The sequence below is a fragment of the Bombus vosnesenskii genome, unplaced genomic scaffold, assembly GCF_011952255.1.
Source record: "Bombus vosnesenskii isolate JDL3184/JDL3185 unplaced genomic scaffold, Bvos_JDL3184-5_v1.1 scf7180000014105, whole genome shotgun sequence".
In the NCBI taxonomy this organism is placed as follows: domain Eukaryota; kingdom Metazoa; phylum Arthropoda; class Insecta; order Hymenoptera; family Apidae; genus Bombus; species Bombus vosnesenskii.
In genome coordinates this window covers 826,811-851,282 of record NW_022883371.1, presented here as the reverse complement: position 1 = coordinate 851,282, position 24,472 = coordinate 826,811, and the positions used below count along the sequence as shown (strand labels likewise).

Below are 24,472 nucleotides of genomic sequence, written 5' to 3'. Positions count from 1 at the left end.
CGGTATATAATTGAAAGACCTTAGTCAGTCGAAATAAGAATTAGTGATACTCTAGTCACTAAATTATTTACATTACTATCACAATACAATATTAAAATTAATAATACACAGCTAAATGTTTCAATATATCGTCTCTATTATTGCCGATATAGAAACGAAACTACTTAATAGATAAAATAATCTAGAAAAAATAAAACGTTCACTAAAAATTTTTTAATTGTTCAATACTCTCTGTGTACTGAAAAAGATATATATATATATATATATATCAATTATTAAATTTTTAAAACCTAATATCAATTATTCATTTTTTTCATTCATTCAATTATTAATAAATTATTAAAACCTAATAACACGATAATTTTCATTCGTTACTTCTCTTTCTTAATTTACTATTAAATTTAATATTTATTAAAAGAACCGTTAAAAATACGTAAACACGAAGTTTAAACTTTTGAAAGATGATCACCACAATATAATTTATTTAACACTATACATACATACATGTGTATTCTGCACTGTTTACGCGATCGATGCATAGATTTTTACGCGTTACAATTTACTTTAATAAACACGATAACTCTGTTTTTGCCACTTGACTATTCATGCAAACGTATCGTGCGATGGCATGTACCTACGTGTCAACGAAAAAAAAATTAAAGCAACTTAATCTTGGAAGTATGGAAAGTATGAATTAATAAGTCAATGCGACTTTTTTTACCGGTTAGTTTATTACCGGGAGAGAGTCCAACAATAAAATTTACACTTCAATTAAATTCCATCTTTTTTATTCCATCTATGACTCGTTCCACGGATGATATATGCTCGAATCGTTCAGGCGTTGTATAATGTGACATAACCACAGCAGCTTTTACGTTAACCTATGACACTATATTTTGTTTTCTTTTCTCGATAAATAGTAGCTTCTGCAGCGATATACGGATGTAAATATTTGATAAGAGTCGCTGGTTGCACGCCGTGCCAGCCCTCTTTCGGATCTTATGGTCAATTGTATAATACGTCTTGGATAGCTGGATAGCTTAATCCATTGTTATACATATTGATGCACGGAGTATTGCATAATACTAACAAGTTCCTTATAACGCGTCGATAAGAATCTCGCGCATCTTTATCTTGCCTTTTCTTTTTCCTTTCCTCTGACATTCACATGATCGTTACCGATAGTGATGCTAATTAATAGCTTGTTCTTTTTTTTTTTTTTTTGTTAGAAATGATGATAATGACGATGACGATGGAAATAATAATAATCAATAAAAATTAATAATTAATAATGGTAATAATATAATATAATATAATTATAATTATAATATAATATAATATATAATAATATATATAATATAATATAATAATATAATATAATATAATATACTATTAATAATATGTCTTTACTTTGTGCGATCGACCAAGTGCAAACGCTGTCTAAAAGGCGGCCAGCGGCAAAAGGGATTCCGCTTTGATTGATTCGAAATCAATTTATAAATACGTCTCGCCTTCTGCCCCGCGTCGGTCAGCGACGATTTTATTAAACAGGTACATGCAATGAATTTTCCTCGCACTTGCGAAGATGTCGCCGCTTTAATATCCAGCATGCTTCTATGTAATGTAATATGTTTACCGTGTTTGTGTGTGTGAACGGCGCCCCCGGTCGACCGCACGATCAAAAATTGCATTTCATTAAATCGATATGAGATCGTTTTGGTATGATAATCCCGGCCATTTAATTTCTCTGCGACTTTTCTTGTTTCTTTCCCATCCGAATCTCGGCGATCGTGCTGGGACACACCAGAGCCCATGGATTGATTATCCGGGGCGATCGCTGTCTCTGCTGTCATTCAATATAGGATTTTGATCGCCCCTAATTGGCTCGCTTGTCGAATCGATCGAATGTTCGGTTAATACGCGCGCGGACTATGCTCGGCTATCGCGGCCGTACAGTGTTGCCAACGGGGCGATGGGACTCTTTTTACACGGCCATTTCAGCTGTCACTGCGCGAGATCTCAACGATACATCGGTCCGCGAGAGACGAATTGCGAGCATCGTGCGAAGAAAATCCGCCGATTCGATCGGAATCGATCGTCCGATCGAATCACCGTACATACGTCCATTCCGGCAACACTGTAGACGCGAGAACGACGTTTTCTTTTTCTCCTAATCATTCATATTGTCGTTGGAGGATAGTCGGCAGAAAATGATCGGGCCCAGGTTTTCGTCCCCGGCGTTTGAACGTTTTCAGGCGATCTATTAAATGCGATTACATATATTTTACAATAATAACGAATCGAGTTCACGACTCGATGCAACGAATTCGACTAAGTAATATTGACGTTTACTTCGCGAGGAGATACGTATGAAATATATTTTCAGTACCTATCGGCTAGCCACTTTGATCGAAACGGGAGAAGGGCAACCAGTATGACAGACGGTGATCGCGAAGATACGCGTCTATCGTTTAAACGAGTCGTCCCGCTTTTTTCCGGAACACATTTGCTTCGATCAAAACGGCCTCACCGTTGTTTCCGTATATGAAATAAACCTGAGGTATCTTTAAGTCTGTAAAGCTTCCGTTACGAAACTTTTAAGTTCTCGTTCTCGTTCCGTTCTCATCGCGTTTAAATGTTTCTCTTTCGCGTTAAATGTCCATCTTTTTTGCTTTTTTTTCCTACAAACTTACCTTTGTTATTCTTTGTTATTTTTTCGTTTTTTTTCTGTTTTTTATACTTTTTTTTTTTCTTCGAATTTTTATTTTAAGATAAAAGTACCAGAGAATATTTGGCATTTCAGATGGCACAATCGTTTAACCTTGTACTGTGAGTTTCCACGTTAGTGCCTTTATTTGAATTCCCGCCAAAATTCTCTTTTCGCTTCTGACACTTCTCCACGCAAGAAATGATCTAGCGTCAGTTTGTTCGAACTCCTTTCTCTGTTCAAAGGCATAACGGTAAAATCAAGTTTTTCCTTTCTGGATGATGCTCGTTCGTTTAGGACAATGTTTCCGTTTCTTCTACACGGATACGAGAGAAATTAAAATTTCGTCTGACTTGTGCCGAATAATACCACATACTTGGCTCGTTGTAAAAGATCGATCTATCAAAATTTCTGTAAATTTCAAAAAATTGTGGGACCGCGGGGTACGTGTATTTTCTATACATGTATAAGAAATAAAAATAATGCCAAAAACAAAAGAAAAGTAATTATTCTCGTAACGTACTAAAAATATCGGTATCGCTGATTAAAATTTGAATAAAAATTAAGATATTAGAGTGTGCAGGCTGTGCCTTAAAAGCGTCTTAACAAAAGAAATACTTAATCGCTTCTTTGACATTAAACATACGTAAAACTGTGTTAAAAACACACAATATTTGCCTATAAAAAGAAAGTTTAAGTTAAAAGATCTTTGTCTAAGGTTTTGTGTAAAAAATTCTTAATCGCATGATATATCAATGTTGTACTAATAATGAAAAAATATTTTGTAGAAAACACAAGTTTTACAAAATTTTCAATATAATGTTCTGATTTCGTTGCCTCCGATATTTTTTCATTTCTTTTTAACGATCAATAATCAAGGGATCCACTTTTTCAAACTACCCCTTGTGTTCCTTCCACTCGTAGCATTATTCGGCGTCCTACTGTAGTTTTCCGGAAAAGTATGCCGATTTTAATCGTACGGCCGAGAAACCATTTTGGTTCGGTAATTTTGATTTAAAAAAAGGAACCTATTTGGACGGCAATTACTTTCTATCCTATGCACGCTCGCGGTTTGTTCGCGCGAGCTTGCACTCAATTCGCGACTTTCATTTCCTATTTTTTCTTCGCTTATTTGTTCCTTGACATTCATTTCGCAAACTAGTTCACGAGGAATCATTCTCCGTTCAGAATGTTCCTACGAAATCCTCCTTTGTAAAATCGTAACGATTCAATGATCTTGATCATTTCTTTTTTTCTAGGATCAGCGGGCATAAGTTCTTGCGTTCGATCGAGCACAGTGACATCGACTAATACTTTATGCCGTTCTAATTCGTCTATGAAATTCTATTCTCAGGAAATTCACTGAGACTCGATACGAAGGCCACGGGTGAAGAACACGATAACACGATAGCATTTCCCGTATATTTTGTAGAGTAATTTCGATCAGTGACGATCGATTCCATATGAAGATTATCTTATCGTTTAATTTTCGAATTAAAGATGTATTTTATCGTAGTCTTTGACGACGTTTTAAGTTAATGTTATTTGAGTCTTATAAAAACATTGTGGATTGATCATCTGTTTGCAAAAGGCGAATCCTTCAAACTGCTTCATATTGAAAAGATCAAATTAAAGGTGAGAAAACTAACGAAGATGGGACCTGTCGTATTTTCACCGCGCGGTCTTCGTATTGTTATGTGTCCGCTACCAGTCAAACCGATCGAAGAAACAAAAGAAAATAGATTTTTTCTAAGTACGTAGATAATGTATCTAGTATTAAAAAGAGAAGAGAAAGAAATAGAAAAACTATTTCGCAAGATTTATACAATCCTCGTGGTACGACAATGACGAACTGTGTTTAAGCGACTTGTTCTCGACGAAGAGAATCCTGAACTCCACAGATCGATTGAAATTTGGTAAACACGATCGGAGATACGACGGCGTCTTTGGTTCGGAAATACATGATTCTATGTGCCTGTATGCGCGTGTCGCGAGAAAACGTAATGTATCGCCACGATAATAATATAATTGGTCTGATTTCGTGATTCTTCTTTTTCTCCGCGGAATTTGACACGGTTTTGCACAAAAAAGAACTCCGTAATTGACACTTCTCCTCCCTTTTCTTTCTTTCTTTTTTTCCCTTTTTTTTTTTTTTTAATGTTTATTCGCCCGACGAATCTCTTAATCTCAAGTAACGTTAAAGTGTTAAAACGGGCATATATATGTATATACTTACAACGTTAATATACATATAACTATCATATATAGATATATATATTAAATATCAATACACGATTCGAGAGTGATATAAACCGTAAAATTATGCGAGCAAACAAGGATAAAACACGTGTGTGAGGAGAAAAAACATCGTCGCGCGATTAAATTGTACTAGAAAAATGAGCATCGATTAACACGATGGAAGTAGTCTCCTCTCCGTAAATACGAATTAAAATAGAGAGGGAAAGAAACGAACGGACGTTAAATATATACCTACAGTCTTTGAAATACCCTTTGAATTTTTTCGTTTCGGTGTTCGTTAAAAAAAAAAAAAAAAAAAAAAAAGGAACGAGACGCTGGTCTCGTTAACAGAAACGAGTAACAACGGTCCTAATAATATCAAACATCAATGACAAAGAATCAGTTTAAATTAGTCGATGAGACAACAACGAAATCTATCGCTACGTTTCGAAGCAACCTCTTCCAAAGCGAACATAATATCGTCGTCTAGAGACTTGATGCGTACGAGTTCACCCGTGTATCACGTCGCAAAATTTATGGAGATCAAATGATTTCTTTCTTTTTTCTCTCTATGTGTGTTCCTTTTTTTTCCTTTTCTTTTTTACTCTTTATTCTATTATCGTCTCTTTCGATAACCGAAAAAGATGATTCGTATATAAGTTACGCGCGAGTCGTGCGAACGATCGAAAGCGAGAAGGGAGCACATTTGACGATGTTGGTTTAAAGTAGAAGCGTCCCGCGATAGACAGACAAAGAAGTGACTGAACGTTTAATATCTGCCTCACAAATTTTATATGTTTCATTTATCTTTTTCCATTGTTCTACATACACGTGTGTATATATATATATATATATATATATATATATATAAACGCATTTATACACATATGTATATAATCAGAAAGCAAGATCTTGAAAAGAGAATCTCGCTGCTAGGGTACAATCGATCGATCGATTCAACTGCGAAGCCTATCTATCTATACCGAAATTTCGTGCATGCAGCTTCATATTCTTATTATTCGTTTTTCCTTCTATCGGCGAACACGGTCTTAGGTCGTCGAGAGGAGGCTAGCAAGCAGCCTGAGCCTGACACACACGATGGTATCTTCGTGGTGTGTGTGCGTGTGTGTATTTTTTCGTATACGAAGCTCGAAACGATATTTTAATCGTTTTCCTTCGTTTTTATACCTCCTTTTTTTGTTTTTTTTTTTCGTATAATTTTTTATTCGTTTCATTGAATTACTTTTTAATCTGGCAGTATAACAATTGGTGTATAAAATTTTGCTTCCGCGCGTTTGCCCTTCTTTCTTTTCCCTGCGTTTTTAAACCATTACCTTATCGACACGTCGTATTATTTTCGTCGCTTTTTGTCGACCCATCGTCATCCCAATAAAATTCATGCCTAATTTATAGTATCGGCCCACGGTGATTCGCCTAATTAATTCGATAAAATTTCGAGAAAAAATATCACAATTGCCTGTAGGTTCGCGGCGAATCTTCGTTCTAGACATGCCCGCCTGCGTCCTTCAAGGAAGAACAATCGGTCAAATCGAATATTCGATTTGTTTTCACGGTCTTCCGTTCGTCCGGAACGCGCGTCGCGTACGTCCCCCACGCTATATTACATACGACAGAGAAATTATACTATATCGACCCCCTACGAAACGTGCCATTCGCAAACGAATATTTCATGTTTTAGCTAAAGCCACGGAACGCGAGACTTTTTACGCGAGTCGATAAATTGATACGAAGCGAATCGCGCGAATATTCGTTTATTGGAAGTATACTTAAAAATGACTCGCAGCGAATACAAAATCACGAATTATAAATTCGCGGATTTATGAAATTTTTAAAAGCAACAGTCTCGGGTAACGAGAATGAAACGTTCATTACGCCAATAAATATGTTCCTCCATACATATTCATCGGATAAATATTAAAAATTTCAAGGCGATCGTTAATTTCTTTCGATTAAATATTTCGACACAACTTTTTCTGGTTTAAAAATATTCCGTTCCCAATCAACTTTCTGGATAGTATGCGCGTTAATTTCGAATATTCGTTCGTTTCGTCTCGCATCAATTTCAAGACCAGCTGAAATGATCTTACGCGAATATACGTTCGATAATATTTCTAAAGATCGGCGAATATTCGTTGACGAATACGCGTATGCGAGCGCACGCGAGGGGCCACCGTGAGGCAAACGGACGAATAATCAGCCGAACAAACGAACGGCCACGATGTGGGACACGCACGCGTGATACACGGACCCACGGGGACTCTCTTTTTCTGCGAGGATCGCGTGACGACCATCCACATCCCTCGAAAAGGCAAGCCAAGAGAGCCCAGCGAGGAAATGGAGCCTAGACGCTCTCGTCGGATGAAGGAAGACCTATTGTAATGACCTAAGAGTCGGTTCGGGAACCAGCACGTATTTTCAGAGGCACGCGTGCTCATCCGTACGATTCTTGAGTCGCGTGTCTCTTTGTTTTCTTTTTTTTTTCTTTACCTAACGAATCACGGAAAGATTCTTTTTTTTTTTCTTTTAAAATTCTTGTTTTTTGGCGAACCGGAAGCGAGGTCATGTTCCGAGCCCTCTTACATTCCATCAGAGACAGGAAGAGAAAAGACTACATAGAGATAACAAAGAGAAAGAATGGAGAAAGAGAGACAGAGAGGGCGCGACAGTCTAAGGACGCCTCGTCCAGTACGCCAATTATTCGCTATCTACTAATCAAAACCCCTTATTACGGCTAAAACGACCCTGACGGAGTTTGCCAAGTGCTAGACGAGAGTGATAAGATATCGTTCGACGATCGGTCAACGATCTTCTATTTCTATTTCTTTTTTCCTTTCGTTACAACGTTACACTCGATTTTCTTCTTCTCCGCTCTACCATCGCTCGACAACGCAACATATATCTGTGTATTTTAGACCAAGTCAAACACGATTCTTTCCTTTACGATTCTATATCCTTTTTTTTACCACGTAGTAAACAAACGCGAGATCAGCCCTTCTAACCACCCGCCATCCGTCATGGGATTGACGTATTTTTCTTGACCCGTGCCCCTCTCATCGCCTCGTTTCCATAAAAGAGGGAAGCGAGGAGAACGGCGAGGAAACACGACGGGTTTAGCGAGAAGAATAAGAAGAAAAAACAGGAAGAAGTGGTGTTTCGCTGTTCGATATGAGCCGCGCTGAACATCACAGACCACACAGAGATCGTTCTTCGATCTTTGGCGCTTTCTTCGTTTTTTTTTTTTTTTTCGAATCTATTTATATATGGATCTATTTATATATGAAGATGGTGGACGATACTGCAGGATACGTCTTCGCTGTCCCGTGACCATGATACAACGCGAACCACGCGAGAGGAAAACGCGCTTTCATCGCGCCTGTATCAAGCGAGTGGTCGCCATCGCCGCGACGACAACAACGTCACAATTGACGATGACGACGACGACGACCGTTCGTAACTTGACTTGTTACAACTCGTGGCTGTCTGTAACTGTTCGACTGTTGTGGAAATTTGCAATTGTTGTTTGCTGGCAGTTGGCGAGAAGTTTAACGTAGCATTGGCAAACTCTGGGGTCGGCTCGGCGACGGTCTCCGCCCGCGGACATACGAACGGGGCGGCCGCTTGGCCTAGTCGCCGAAACGGCTGCAGGCCTTCTTCCATTTGCACTGTGTGCACCATTGGTCACGATGCTCCATACCGTAGACCTTGCGGCATTTCTTCGTCTCGCCGCGGATCCGTCGCGGCGACGACGGCATCTTGCCGGTAGTCACCGTCAGCAGGCCTATGTTCTGCTGATACGCCTGGAACGGCCGGGGCGACAACTTTATGTGCTTGATCGGTGTACCCTGTTTTGTGGAAAGAGAAATCAAATTTTAGTAATCGCACGTGGAAGGGCTTTTGTAATTTGCTTCTTTCTACGTTTGGACTACGGTTGGACTGCGTTTATTTGGCTCGTTTGAATTTACTGATTTAGCAACTAACGTAATCTTGATCGATAATGCACGGTGTGTATTAAAACGAAAGAACTTTTTTTTCTTCATGGTTTCCAGGCTTTTGGGAAACAAACCAACCGTTCATTCTGCTAAACCATGCTTCTCAAAAATTGCTCGATTTGAAGAATTGCTCGAACTACCACAATAAACGTGTCCAAGTCGGAATCAACACGAATGTAATGCGACGTACCGGCGATTGCGAGATGGCGAACGCAGTGTTCCGTTCTCTGATGCCCACCATCACGTTTTCTGTACTGGTAGTGGCAGAAGTGGCCTCTAAACGGAGCTGTTTCTGGTATTCCGGATCTTCGTGCGGAGGCCTGGCCATGTCTCGATGTGACATCGTTGGCGGAGAGCTCATGTGATCGACCGCCACTTCTTGATAATAAAATTCTTCTTCGTGGTCAGAAATGTCGTCGTCTTCCTCGTTATCATAGCCATTCGACTTTTTCGGCCTGAAACATAAGCGTGATCCTCGTTAAAGGTGCCTATATCAGCGCGTGCGAACGTATACACAATCTGCACGCGCGTGAACGAAAACGATCTACTCTTCCCGATGTTCACGAAGTCCGGCATGCCCAGTAGTTTTATCTTATCGCTTGGTTCAAGGTTAATGCTTGGATGGCGAAGGCTTTGAAAAATTATACTCGCGACGATAGATACCGGGCCGTTCCAACTTTGAGTATTGTAAGTTGGAAAGTAGCGCAGATGTGGTGAATATAGGATTGTTTCAAGTTGACAAATAAGATAGATGGCTTATCTAAAGATGAAAGATATCGTATCTCTTTTCTGATTGCAACTGGACGAAGATGTTAAAAGAAAAGATAAATAATCGAAAGAGTATAGATATAGATCTTGCAGATAACCTGTGACCATATTCACGAAACGAGGATTAATCGTAGCGCACTCGAGTTCGTGCAACAGACGCGATAAAATACAGCGCGGTGTGCCGAGAGCTCGTTAGATTTTCACGAGACTTGTTGCGTCTTACGGTACTACGCTTAAACTTACCCCAAGTGTGATTGACGCACGTGCTCCTCGATAAGCGCCACAGTTGCTTTGATTTCCAGGCAGCCTGGCCAAGTGCATTTGAACACTATCGCTGCGTTCGCCTAAAATCAAAAGATCGAATAGATTTATCATCTGTTATTTTCTACGTTAACATAGTTCGTACTGTGTCAGAAGAATAACAGTGATTGTTTCAAATGTTAGACCGATGATAGGAATGTTGAATTGATAAATACGAAGATGATTGAACGTTAAAGCGATAGCGTTTTTAGTATCCATCGTATATCTTCCTCCTCGTAGAGAAAGAATTCGATATCTAGAGCGAAGAGAATTTATTAACACGTCGATTAGCGTTGTTGCGTGGAGTTGTTCGCAGTAGTGAGTTGCAAATCCGTTCGAAACTCTAACACACTATATCGTAAATGTAACATTTCGAAAACGTTCGAATCGAGCCAAATTTCACGATTAATTCAGAAATCTATACGGCTGTAAGTGCAAAGTTGGAAAAATTTTAAATCCACCTCGGATCCGCGAGCAACTCACCTACTCGCGAAACGCGAATTTCAGACAAATACAGTCGGTGTTAATTTCATATGATTTTCGAACAGTCTCGATCGTTGTGCCGAAATATTTCGTGAAGGATTTCAGACGTCCTCTAACGACGTCTCACGGTCCGTCGACGAGAGCGGCGTAGCGTGAATCGTACGTATATCGCGCGAAGCACAGTGGCGCACGGGCGAAAATCGATGCGCGGCAGTCGGCGCGTACGCTGCGCGCCACGTTTCTTTGTTTATATCTGGCCGGCAGCTCAGTGCCGGCGCGATCACGTGCTATTGATCCAGGAACGATACACCGCTTGGTCGGGCCACGCGGTCGTGCTATGATCGTGCCGCGATCCTTCCTTCAACCGTTTCACGCGGCTCTGTCTGCCGCACGCAACGGAACAGACGCGAAATCATGATTATGCCGCTTTGTTTTCCAGAGAGTCGACCGTTTCGAGATGCGAGACGATTGGAAATTGACGATGCAAGCACGCGTGGTGATGCAGATATGGAATTTTTTATATGTGTGGAACGTGTCATTTTATACCTATAATTTGAGGTTAGGTTTCGGGGAAACGTAAGAATCGCAGGTACGCGAGAGGTTTAGGTGATTATTTAATTTGTTGGGTTTTGTGCTTAATCGGTAGGTTAAGGTTATTGGTTTTACGATTAGCCAAATATTCTATCTAATATTCTTCAAGAATCTCTAAATCCTGCAATTTACGAAAGGCGGTTGTTAGCATGAAATTTCCAATCAATAATTTTTCACAGAATAAGTGATAATTACACGCGTTGTGTTTCATACTCGTCTACTTCAATTTCCTATATACTCTTTTATCGAAACCCAGGAAGAAAGAGGAACTCCAACTTGTCCAGTAAATAATAAAAAAAGATAATGATAGAAGACATTCTAAAGCTACGTTCGTTGAATGTATCGATCTCTCTTGCATTTAGTTAAACATAACGTCAGGAATACGAAATCAGAAAAGTTCTATTATTCCGAAAACGAATGATTTACGAAGACACGAAACTTCGTATATACAAATCTTTCGGTTCCAATAATTCAACTAACAACTTTCTTTCCTTGCGCGTCTTATCTCTTAATTAAACGCTTGAACTATCGGGTAATGCACATTCGAATTAATGTAGCGAGAAACAGTGTTTTGAATGTAAGTTAAGAGATTTATTGTTCGCGAGCAAGATTATACCACGGTTGGCAAAAAGTGACAGAGCACACGCCTTAATCTGTCTTGCGTAATTACATCTTGAGATGTTAACGAAATACGCTTGACTTTTACAAGATATCCATGAGAATGTTCGTATGCAAATGTTCGCTATGGAAAAGGGAGGATGTTTTATATGTGTGTATGACAGTGTCAGCTGAAAATTTCGACACAACTCGTGTCTGACATTGGCTGCGCCTGCAGGCATACTCAAATCACGAAAGGTTAAAAGCGAAGGACGCCGCGAGTGGCGACACTTTGAGGAACGCTTTGAACGATTAAAACTATGTTCCACGCTGCGTGGGTCATCGATGATCCACAAATTTTAGTCGATAAAATATACATTTTACATATTCCATTACAGGTTCCGCGCTCTTTCCCTTAATATTGCAAGTGTGATTCTATAATATTAAATATTAAATAACACCGCTGAATATAGATAACACTGCTAGAGAGTGACAAATGTAGCCAGATACGACATTATAGTACACTTGCATTGGAATCGAATAGCGATAAGAGAACATAGCAACATATATCTCCGTGACAGTTACTTCTCAAGGACTCGTTTCTTGTACGCCAAGAAGTACACGTGTATCAAAGACACTTAACAATGGAACTATTAAACTCGTAAATTAATAATCGCACAATCGAAAAATATATTTGCTACGAGTCTGCACCAGGTTTACAAATTGTAACTCTTGATACAAATCTAATACGGTGAACATTGCAAGATTTTATTGCCACGTGTAGTACGATAGAAGATTGACAGATAAAGAGATTTCATAAAGCAGTAAAATGCTTTTAATTTCACAAAGTAGGGATATAGAAAAATGAAAATTAAATTTACGCGTAAAATATCTTTACACGTTTCCAAGATGTGTAACTTCAGATTTACAATAATTCTAATTACAAATATGTCGCGTGGATTCTACAAAAAGAATATTATTTGCTCTAGCACAGTTGCAATTATCATTTACTGCTATTGTTACTTTTCCCTGAACTAACTCGGAAACTAAACCTTAACAACACGCTGGAAACCCCTACAGTTACACAAAGCTTCAAAGTCAATACCGTCAAACATAAATGGCCGACGCGACAGTTGACGAGTTTAAAACTCGCCATTAATATCGCATTAGAAAAAGGGAACAAACTTTTTCCATCGTAGAAATTGACATCGTAAAAAATACCGTGAACGCGGTTGAGGCTCGATGACGCGAATCTCCCCTCCGTTTATCGAATGAGTCAGACGGAAAACGTGTTGTACCGGTGTGTCTCGGTTTTCAAAGTTCCATAAAACAGGAAAAGAATCGCTCGAGAAAAGCTGCTCTCAGTTCTTCAAGGACCTTTCCGTTCGTGACATCACCTCTGAAACGGTACACGCGGCCAGCGGCGTATACACAGCGTAGCATAGGCATCGCCGAGGTCACAGACCTTCTATGCCGGTTGGCAGGCAATGTTTTCCCTTTGCTTTGCCTTGCCTTGCCTTGCCTCGTACCGAAGAAGTCAGCGTCGATTCTTTCCCTTCTTACGCGCGTCGACTTTCAGTTACGTTGGTTAATAATTACGAATAGAGGCTGTCCATATCGATGAACGTGTAGTATCATTACGTCTACGCATACACCTAATGTAGATAAGATATAAACAGACTTTCTAAAATATCCTCCGATCTTTGTATCACATAATCGTTCGACCAGTTTCGTTTCCAAAAAAAGAAACGGTGGTCTGTAAAGCGTGTACGGTAATACGCGGTAGTATACGCTATATATACACACGAAGCTGTGTTAACAGGTTGCATCGAGTGCAACACGGTGTACAATACGACCGATGTAATTGGTCACGGTCCGTTCCATTGGCGAGATGATCCAAAAGGAGTACCGTGAGTCGAAGAAAGAGAGATGTAAATCTCGCCAGCCGAAGAGAAAGACGATCTTCTTCGGTGTTGCTCTGGATGGTGTGGCGGTCTTTTCAGTGAGCCAGGGATAAGTAAGCGAGCTGGCAGGGTTGCCGAGTTCGCTAGGCGAGTAGTCTTGTCCGTGGGTGCATCGCGCGCCGCGATACCATGTTGCCGGTAGTATAGATAGATAGATGGGGATGCACGCGGCTCCGCTCGGATCGGACCACGCCGGGGCCATCTACCCTAGGGCTTCAGGCTCGTTTACGCGACGATCTCCTCTCTTTCCCTTCTCTCCCTGCATCGTGCACACGCACAAGCATGCACGTCCTCTGGAATCCATCTGCTAATGTCACGCACGCATAGCGTCCGTTTCGTATCGTGGCGTACGAATTGCTTATAATTGGACCGTGCATGCGATTATACATACAGCGTCCTCCACGAATGAAAATTCCAAGCAAGGTCTCTCTTCGCGGTGCGGCCGCGTGTTTATTTCGCGTCCATCACGAGAGTACTTGGTGCGTAGATCGCGGAGTAGTGTACGCGTATAGGTGCACCGCGGGATAGCAGCGAATCAAACGTTCACCACGTTCGAGGTGAACGTAACGAACACGACGAGACACGGGATATGAAAATCGATCCGAAACTACTTGCACCGCAATAACTTGCTTTCCACAGCTCTCGCTTTCTCCGCGCGTCACACTCGCCATGCTCACTGCCTTGGAAACAACGCCGTGCCTCCTTTCAATCCTTTACTGTTTCGACCTTTCGATAACTTGCATTTAGTACCGTTCCTTATCTATTTGTTTTGTTTCGAAACAACTACATCGTTACTTTTCCTAGCGAGCTATCGAAGTATAGCAATGCTCAATTCATTCGAACCTCAAATTTATGAAATGCATCGATATACAGATATATCTCCTTTTTCTGGTATTTCATCGTCGGGTAGCATTACCTAGTCATCGTGTACGTTCGTTGACGTCACGCTAATTCGATGTCAATTCCCATTTTGAGATCGCGTCGTCACCGTATAACACGCCGATCTACCTTCCACTAGCGTCGGACGTATCGTGCGCGCGGGAAGAGAAAGAACGAGATGACTATACGGTCGGTGCGGGTAAGAAAGGGAGAAAGAAAGAGAGAGGAGTCAGTTGCGAAGAAGTGGGGAGGCAAGGGTAATGCCCGGGAAACCAAAACAAACCAGGCTTCTGTGTGTTGGCGCGTCGATCCGTGGCGTGTGGTGAGGGTCGGACGTTGACCCTTCTTAACACACGAATGCTTTACGCACGAACATGGAGTATACAGGGTGACGAGAAATCTATGGGTTTGTTATGGGGTACCTCATCATGGTCGAAGTTACGTCGATATGAACGCACCGAGATTAGGAAGTTTTAGCGTAAGTGCGGGACACGATAAGACGATGTCGCTTGAAAACTCTGGAAACGACAGAATCGCGCACGAAAAACAGTACAAAGTTTCACGCGCTTTCTGACATCTATTTCTTTTATTTTACGAATAGATAGGCAGAAACGAGTGGATATTCAAAAAGGTTTAAGCGTTTTCTACGCTTGGTTTTGAATTCGTGTATTGTTTGTACGCTGCGTACGCGCGCGCGTCAAAGCGTGCTATTGTTTACTAAAGCGTGTTTGGAGCGGCATCGGCGATAATAGATGCGCACAAAGAGCAAGAAGTTAGCCTGAGGTCTGTCATTGTTCGGCGTCGCCAATGTGTAGCAATTTGAGCGGTAAAAAATGCACGAGGCACAGAAACACGCTGGAACGGCAGATTCGGCGCAATTTCCAAGCAAGAACAGAGGTCGACGACACAGGGAACACAGAAAGAGAATCGTTCCTAGCACGTGAGAGGGAGGGAGGAGAGCGTTGAACATCCGTGAGTCACGATGAAACTGCATCAGGATATTCAACTGTTTACAATGTGTGCCTGGCCAACGAGAAATATGGTATAAAGAAACCGATTCGCAAATGGAGTAATATTTTCAGGAGCCATCCTTGCTCCGTTATCAACATCTGTTTGTTTGTTTTTTTTTTTTTTTTTTTTAATGATCGGGATTCTTCGGAAAAATTTGCGATAAATCTCGATTTACCGGTGAGATCGTCGCCATTATGAAGGTCAGCGCCACCATCGAGAACACTGTGAAACGGCAGTTGCTTGGCCCGTAAGAGCAACAGAGAACAATATACGAAGGAAGTAGGACGGAAAAAGTGAAAGACTCAAGAGCAAGAGCGCAGGGGGGAAGCACGGCGCATGCGCAGTCGCGTTGTTTACGTCGTCGAACGGCGTGCGTCTTTGACCAGCGTCTACCCGAAACGATAGAGGACGCTAGCACATCGAAGTAGTGGCAAATCATCAGACATGATACGTATGTACTTCCTTGCGTCGAGTCTCGATCGAATGTGTCACTTTGTCGTTTGGGTAGACAAACGCGAGCCGACGGCAAGCGGTCGAGATAACGAGCGAACGAAAACGATAACGAGATGGGATAAAGACGAGCGACGTGACGCGCGAATTGTCGGTCATTCCCTCCATGCTTATCGTCTTATCGTTGACTTTGACTTTGACACGGGGTACATTCCAGCCATGTTGTAAAAATCCGCCAGTTACCTTGTTCGTGCTTCCGCGATAAAAATACGCGCGCGTTGTTAGTTTGCGCGCGGAGCAGCTGAATTCAAGACGGAAACGAGGCGAGGCTGATTAATCATGGCCGACTCTACTTTGCGTTAGCGGTATACCGGTCGCGGCGTTTGTTTTCTTCGCGTATGTGGGAAACACCGCGCAGATTAGCATAATAATTTGGGATTCTACTTTCCAACGAAGATTAATTATCTCGATGATTATCTTAATTAGTTTGGCTCTGTTGTACTTTCGCATTGTTCCGATTCACTCGATCGAAAGTAACTAAGCTGATACGCTGTTACCAACGGAATAATTGAGATCGTAATTAGGACATTGATCATTTATACGATTTATACGACACACAATAAAATTATATTTCGAAGATATCTTTTAATTAATCGCGTAAATAGGCGACGTAGAAAGCGAGAGTACTGTTACCGTTTCGCTACGACTAATTCTTTGCAGTTTTTTAAAAATGTTGCATTACGATTCAGCTTCCCCATTTCTACTATTCTTATAAACTATACTTTTATGTTTATAAGTTTCAAATCGTATCGTCGCGATGCTATTCCACGTATAAAACATTAGACGTTCTAACCTAATTTCCTGACTTTACTTTGAAACACAACCGAAACTCGGAGCTTTCTCACCAGAACGAGTATCATTCCACTGAAACCACGAACGCTTAAGAATTCCTCAGTCGAGCGACCAGTGAACTCGCTGAAATCTCAGCGTGTCCGTTCGGCTGTTCCTTTCTACCTCGTTTTTCGTGGCCACATTCCACACAATTACGTTTCGTTAAGGAACAAGCATCGCTGCGAACCAACAGCCAAAACTGGTAGATACCGTTACTACGGGTAGGAAACATGGTTTTCGTCGACCATGCCTCGCCGTAATTCATTCTTAATTGCTGTACGCCGAGCAACGTTAACGATAGAGATACTCGTGGCCTGTGGACCGCGTACAAGCGTGTACAAGCGTGCACGAGCGTTGGAACGCATTCGGTTGGTCACGTATGAGCATTTTTCTGGCCGAGAGATACGCGGATTGAATCATGGCGAGCAAACGGGCGCACGTTACGCTTTTAAGGCGGTTGTCAGCCTGACAAGCGACGAGTTGTTACCGTTCACTGCGCCTCGAACTCGCGCCAGTCGCCGATTGTTCGGATAGGGACGCTTTTTCAAGGCCAGTGCCGGCTTGCACCGCAACGAGAAATATTTATTCGCGCTCTTATCGCGACAGGCTCACTTGTTATTGCCAAACTGGACGACAATGCTCGCCTGCGCGGCCGCTATCGGACGAGAAAGGTTCAAAATCCAAGCTGAGGTCGCGAAACGTACGCTCGATGCGATACCAGGAAATTCGATCGATGTCGCGATCTGTTTTATTCGGCGCAACGAAACTTTTAGCGTCCTTGAGATAGTTTTTCGCTTCACCGCAACTATTTTGCTCATTCTCTTCTGTGGAAATGTCTAGCTACATTCGATGATTCACAGCTATTCCATATGCCTAATTTCACAAGGATACAGACGATGTCCGTTGATATTTGTACAACTTATTTGTAAGTTTTCGTCTGGTTGCATGGATCTCATTGAAGGACTCTCTTTCATCAATATTTATGGAGCATCATCGTCGGGCATGTTAGTCCCGGTTACAAAATTTTACGAATCGGTGTTAACACATTTTCTGATTTTATCAGATCGAAAACAGTTCGGAGAAATTGCCAAGTGCACGAATAAAACGATTTCACTGCTTAAATTCAATAGTATCTTTATTTCGTACTCGATCTGTGGTAAAAATTAACAAACCCAAGTGTTCAACTATCGTGTCACGTCGAATTATATATAGGTACTCGAAATCTAAATTTGTTAAAAGAAAACATATGAATAAGAAAACAAATAAAAAGAAATTGGAAACAGCAACGTTTATAGAATCCGTTTGCACTTTAAACCTTGCGTTGATAAAAATTGGCAAATACAGTGGCTGGCAGAAGCTTCCGGCCACAGTGCGGTATCGTTGCGCTGTCGAGATAACACGTTTTTCAAAGCTTATTGCACAATTATATCGTGCATACTTAACACATAGAATACGATGTTCTGGAATTTGTTGCCCAAAGAATACTATTTTATAATATTAGATAATAAAGTAATCTAACCGAAACCTAATTTCATATTCATTTACGAAAACAGTCTATAATTAATCAAAGCGTCTTATTAAAAGAAACGTGAATAATTCAAATCGAAACAGAGAACTACGATCTAGCCGGAAATTGTTGGCAGCCATTTACAATAAATCCTCTGTTCAGTTTAAACTTGCCATAGCATTTTTAGTACATTTTTAGTACATTTTTAGTGCATAGCTCGCGGAACTATTATTCACGTGGTCATCGGTTCGCGTTTCTATAATTGCAACGAGACTGCGCATGGTTCTTGGAACAGGCGCGAAAAACAAGTCTGATCGGCTTGCACAAGGTAAATCGCGCCGGGCCACGCCACTTGTAAAAATAAAATTCGGTTATACGTCAGCCTGTTAAACTGTATTTGTCTGTGCGCTGTGCTGCAAATCGTTTTGCAAATAAAACAAGATCGCGAAAGAATGATCTCTGTGCTCGAATTCGTGGATGATAAGACCAACGATGTGGTTCATTATCAGTAAATAATATTTGTTGTTTAGGCTGTGAGTATATAGTAGATTTGATTGCATATCGAGAAGATATTGCTACGAGCATGTAGAAAAAAAAGGAAGTTTCCACAATCAGCTTTCTTCGAATGGAGACATTGATTCGTTACAGGAGATTATGTCGCAATTAGTTTGTAAACAGTGTTGTAAATCAGCTGCGTAAATATAAACAAGAACAAATTTGATCGCAAATTATATTCAATGAATCGAATAATTAATATCTTACGAGTGTTTTTCGTTGGTCTCGAGTGTAATGAAAGACAAATATTTTTTCGATATATGAGGTCAATGATACTTGGTAGTCTGACAAAGAGTAACGCGATTAGCGATAAGATTATCATGAATTTCCATGTAGATAAATGTGTTTATCGAGTATATTTTAATTTATAATCGTTACCCTTGCACCTATACATATTGCTACAATAAATTTCTTAAAGTCAGCCATAACTATGCGATTCTCGGAATTTTACAGAAAATAGTTGGAATCGCGTAAAGAACTGAAAGAGCGTCGTTTCCCTTGGCGATAGTTTTTAATGGTTAACTAGGTGAAAGAAACGAATTAAGCTGTGGAACCAAGGTCATGTTCTGAAACGTTAGAAGAGGTGATACTAGAACGAGCTGTCGACTCGTTAATGGTTAGCGTAAAATCGTTGAACAAACGACGAGAAAGAATACGTGAACGTATTTGGAGGATAATATTACCCTAGGCCATGGTTACTTTCCAATTTGATTGGTCAGAGGCGTTCTTTCTTCAAATATGACACGCAATCGATAATTCTGTTCGACTCGTTCACGAGTTCTATTATTTGATACCATCGAATCTTCATTCATTTTTATCATGCCGTTTAATTTTAACCTTAGTTCACCGTTATTTCTAGAGAGCAATTCTTCCTTATTTAATAGGCGACTCTTTTTCAATCTTCCAACTCGATGCTCAAGGAATCACGAAAGGTTCAGGAACATCATTGGTCAACGTCAGTGTCCCCCAACCAGACAGATTCACCATATTCTTCTCTCTATGTTTGACAAATTTAAATATACCTCCAATCTCATATGACGTAGAACGATCTTTCTCGACAGACGAATTATCTAGCTTTAACTCTTTGCACTCCGAAATTTATTTCGATTTCGTTACCAGCAGCTCTCAACGCTGTTACGCGTTTTATTTGAAATTTACTTCAACTAAAAAATAAGACAATTTAAATAAATAAAGGAAGAAACAAATTCACTTAAATACCAGTTTTATTCACACTATTGTTGCATTTTGTAATTTTGAAGTGTACGATATATCCTGAAGCAATTTCCAGGATGCAATCCTGGTTTTCTTTCTCACGTTTCAAAAAAAAAAGATGGAACTGAAAGAATGACGAGTGGGACTCGATAAAGCAGCTCCTGAGCTAAAAACTGATGTCGAGTCACACTTGACATAGGAGTGCAAAGAGTTAAAGGATATTTACAGTCGATGACATTGGAAAGATTATCATCTTAACGACCACAAGCTTTGCCAGGAAACTCTCTTTCTACGTTCGCATCCAAGCGAACGTGCATTAGCAATGGATTTCGCTTTCGATGTCTGCATGCTTCGACCACACAGAAACGTTTCGAAACGATCGAATCGTCTCCCTGTGTCTCGTTCGAAGTAAACCGCGACTAAATCGAAACGAAAAAAGAGAATGCTTGGCACGACGAACGAGCAAAACGGTCGGTTGGCCGTTCTGATCCTTTCTCGGCGGATCAGCTGTCCAGGCAGCGCAACGGTCGCGGATTTTGCTTGCCAAGCGTGACAACCATCGATTCTCTATCGCTGTCAACGGCCTTGCCGCGTACCCAACACACCGGTTCTCCTCGACTTACCGAAGTTGAGCAACTCTCTGGGCGCGGCCCGTCTTAGGACCAGTTTACAGTTAGCCGGGTTCTAAGGAAATCGTCTGTCCTCCAATTGCATGAAAATTCCCATTCTTTGAATTCTGCACGTTTAACGCCATTAAGTTAAACAGTAGATGAGTGATTTCCTCTATGTTTCATATATATTTTACGTTTTAAAATAGCTAAAGATACACAAGAACGTACGTAACGCCTAAAAAATTCATAGATCCTAGAAAAACGAGGCTTCGTAGTTCTTTGGAATGTTATATATCTGAAGATCGTAAATTCGTATTTTTCCATCGATCTAATTTGCACACAGTTGATTTATATGCAACCTTCGTGTGGAATTTCCTTGATTTCAAGATCGTGAAAGTGTTTCTATATGGAACTATGCCTTTTTGTAGCGCAGGGATGGCCGCTCTATTCAGCCATTGTATTTTCCATAAATAACCGATCCACTGATTGCTTCTGCTCTGTTTGAAATCGTTTTTGTCGACGCGAGGATATATGATTTAAGCGTTTAGCGCGTGTTAAAGTACGAAGCGGACTCGTGCATCTCGATTTTCATAATCACGATGTCGAAAGGTCGAATTCGATTATATAAATCGGAAAGAAGTTAACAAGAAATCTTAAGCTAATGGCATTAATGGATCAAGCGCCGCGTTTTAACACGCGTTCCAAGTAGGAAATGCAAAACGACCGAATGCTCATGGATAAATTTTACGCAGGTTAACCGACTACGACGGCGGCGTCGAGTAAAAGGGAAAACGCATTTCTGCCCGTGCCACGAACGATCGTCGTTGTCGTACTTTCCCCTTTCGCGCGAGCATTCCTCTTTCATAAGTTCGTTTCACGGACGAACAAGTCCTCGCTGGATATGTGACTTTCCGACCCGAGATCGATACGAGAGAAAGTTGGCCGATTGCGATTCGATCGATGTCGAAAGTACGCTTACGTAAAACGCGTTGACGATTGGGAATCGCGCGTGATTTTCTGCGTCCGCGCGTCACGCATTTCGCGCAGACTTTTTGTCAAGGAAGTATTTATTGGATCGTTAACCTGCCGTACTTGGTTCTCTTCAACGAAGCTCGTTCGCGGCTCGCGTATATCGCGAGGGGAAACTTTGAAGAGTTTTATGAAATTTGACGTGGTTTGGGTGGGTTTTAATTTTCCCCTTTAAAGAGCGAAATCGGGCTTGATATTGACTTTGAAAGCTCTGTATTCACGATACATACTTGAGTTTTGAAAATCGAGATTCAGAAAGCGATGTGAAATTCGAATTCTTAAACGAGAGCGTTAAAGCAATCGTAAATTCGAAGCGATATTCTAAATAAAACGTTCCAAGTTGGAACATTCGAATTGAAAATGTGAAACTTGAAATTCCAAATTCGCTAGGCAACTTTTTATCATAGATGTGTCGTTTAACAGAATATTTCGAATGTACGTTAATAACGCGTAATACAACGCGACATGTATCTATCGAACGTTATCACGCATTATACACGTGGTAGTGATCTCACACAAACGCCCCACCACGCATACCAAAGCATCTTAACGTATCACCACTGATTAGGAACATACGTTTCATTAATTTTCCCGAAAATCTCCTCCTCCGTTCAAATTTCAAATTTCAACTATTCAAAAGCATGACCTTCGAACGTATTTCCAGCAGCTGCACCTTTTTCATAAAACACAGTCGCTCGCTCTTTCGATTATCTGTCAATAAGAACGCAAGAGCCGAACCGTTCAAAATCGGAGCGCGATGAACCACTGTCCCCTCGGATCGATCGCTGTGGCGTTAATCAGGCGGATCGATTCGTCCAGCCAAGGCCCTTAAGAGCTTTAATTGCTCGCCTTCGTCGTTCGAGGTCAAGGTAGAGTCCACGGGGACGATCGATAGCACGCCTGCGCGCGATCATGCCGCGTTTCGCGCGCGTCGTACAAGATAAGAAGCTGTCCCGACGCGGATCGTACAGAAGAACACGTGATATTTTCCTTGGGCAAGGTTTACAACACGATCGCGATGGGAAACTATCTTTCAACGAGTGTAGTTCGATAGAGTAAAAATATCTCTACGCTGAAGTAAATAACGCGACAATTTTTCGAAACGTATCGATACCAATATCCGCGAACTCGTCGTTTCGTTCGCTTCGCGGACGTTCGTTTAACACTTTGACTGCCACGTTGGTCATATGCGACCGGTCACGGTTTCTCCTGTGACGCCACGGTGGTCATCGATGACCTTCAACTTCTTACAATTGTAAAAATTGAATGAAAATTAACAGTTAGGGCATTTTGAATACAACCGATAAATAGAAGATACTTTGAAACAAAAGGTGCCCCATTGAGTAATTAAATATTTTTATTATAGCATCAATAAAAAAAAAAAAGAGAACAAATCTTGCATCTAACGGTGCACTGTGTTTGCATCCATATCTTTGAGAAGTAATCTACGAATATTATTATAAACACAGCTTAGAAAATAATCGTAAATGATGCTTTATAATCATATAATTGAAGTTAGAAGTGCGAACATACCTTATTGTTATATATAGAATGAGCAAATACTGTTTACTAATATCTTCTACTCGTTTCAACGATATATTGTTATTATATGTCGCTATCAACTGTTAGCAAGGCGCTACGGTGGCCACGGTTTTTTTTTTATTTATTTATTTGAATTTTACAATTTGTCCAGTAGGACATTTGGTAAAATATTATAGCTTAGTGGTATAATAATATAACATGTGGATGGCTACCCGCAGTGAGATACCATCTTCGAATTTGATTGATTTATTTCTTTACTGAGGCGAGTGTTTGGGTCACGGGTGATCACCAATAAGGTAAACGGTCCATCGGGGAAGAATGTTGCCTTACATCATCAATTTATTATTATTTTGCCATTATATGTTTTGAATAATAAAAATACTCCCGTGGCGTCCTGAGCGAAACGTGTGATTTCGGCGTGGCTGTCAAAGTGTTATGGAAATAGACGAAAGTCAAAGGCAAAGGGAAAGAGTCGCTGAGGCAAATGGGATGGCGTATCGGTGCCGGGCATCGTGATCGCTCGTTAAGGAAGCCCGGGGCCGGACCGACACGTACGTTCGGCGCGCGCGTAAAAAAACACCAGCCCAGGACCTAGGACAACTCGCCGGAACCGTATCTCATCCCCACCAGGGGACCAGCTGTTCGGTAACCAGCTGAAATTCGCGATGCTACGGCGCTTCGGCCTTGACTTGTCTCTGCCTCTCGCTGCCTCGACAGAAAATGTCTAACGAGGTCCTCCTGCGAAATGAGACACGAAGTAGAAGAAAAGAGAGAGAGAGGAGAGTCATTCCGAGGCCTCTTTGGTTAGTCGATCGACTTGCCAGTCCAACTACGTACGCACCTGCATACACGTGACATCGTTTGTCATACGCGTAAAAGTCGTACCTGTCAAGAAGGGGACCGGTTAGACGCGTTCGCGGCCCGAATGTTAATCTCATGCCTGGACTTGCGTTCTTTATGTTTTCGTTTATACAGGGTGTTCTATTAACCTTTCAATAATATGGTAATAAGTACTCGTTGACAGGGCGAGAGATAGATTTGCGGGTTCTAGAGGCCAACGTTGCGTTAACGCATTTTTTTTGCAATTTTTACGATAGATTTATGTTATGCAGTCCTGTTTCTTGACA

General features: G+C 41.0%; 1 protein-coding gene across 2 annotated transcripts in view; it reads right to left on the bottom strand.

Annotated features, from left to right (window-relative positions):
• Nucleotides 1–8,429: 8,429 nt before the first annotated feature.
• The window catches only part of LOC117239544 (zinc finger protein 395), an 88,817-nt gene continuing 72,774 nt past the window's right edge, over nucleotides 8,430–24,472 (bottom strand). For both annotated transcript variants that reach the window (XM_033505199.1, XM_033505200.1), the window contains 3 exons: nucleotides 9,967–10,067; nucleotides 9,146–9,410; nucleotides 8,430–8,808 (listed from right to left, as the gene is read on the bottom strand). In XM_033505199.1, the coding sequence (XP_033361090.1) occupies nucleotides 8,590–8,808; nucleotides 9,146–9,410; nucleotides 9,967–10,067 (585 nt within the window). In that variant the 3' untranslated portion in view covers nucleotides 8,430–8,589. The remainder of the gene's footprint in view (nucleotides 8,809–9,145; nucleotides 9,411–9,966; nucleotides 10,068–24,472) is intronic.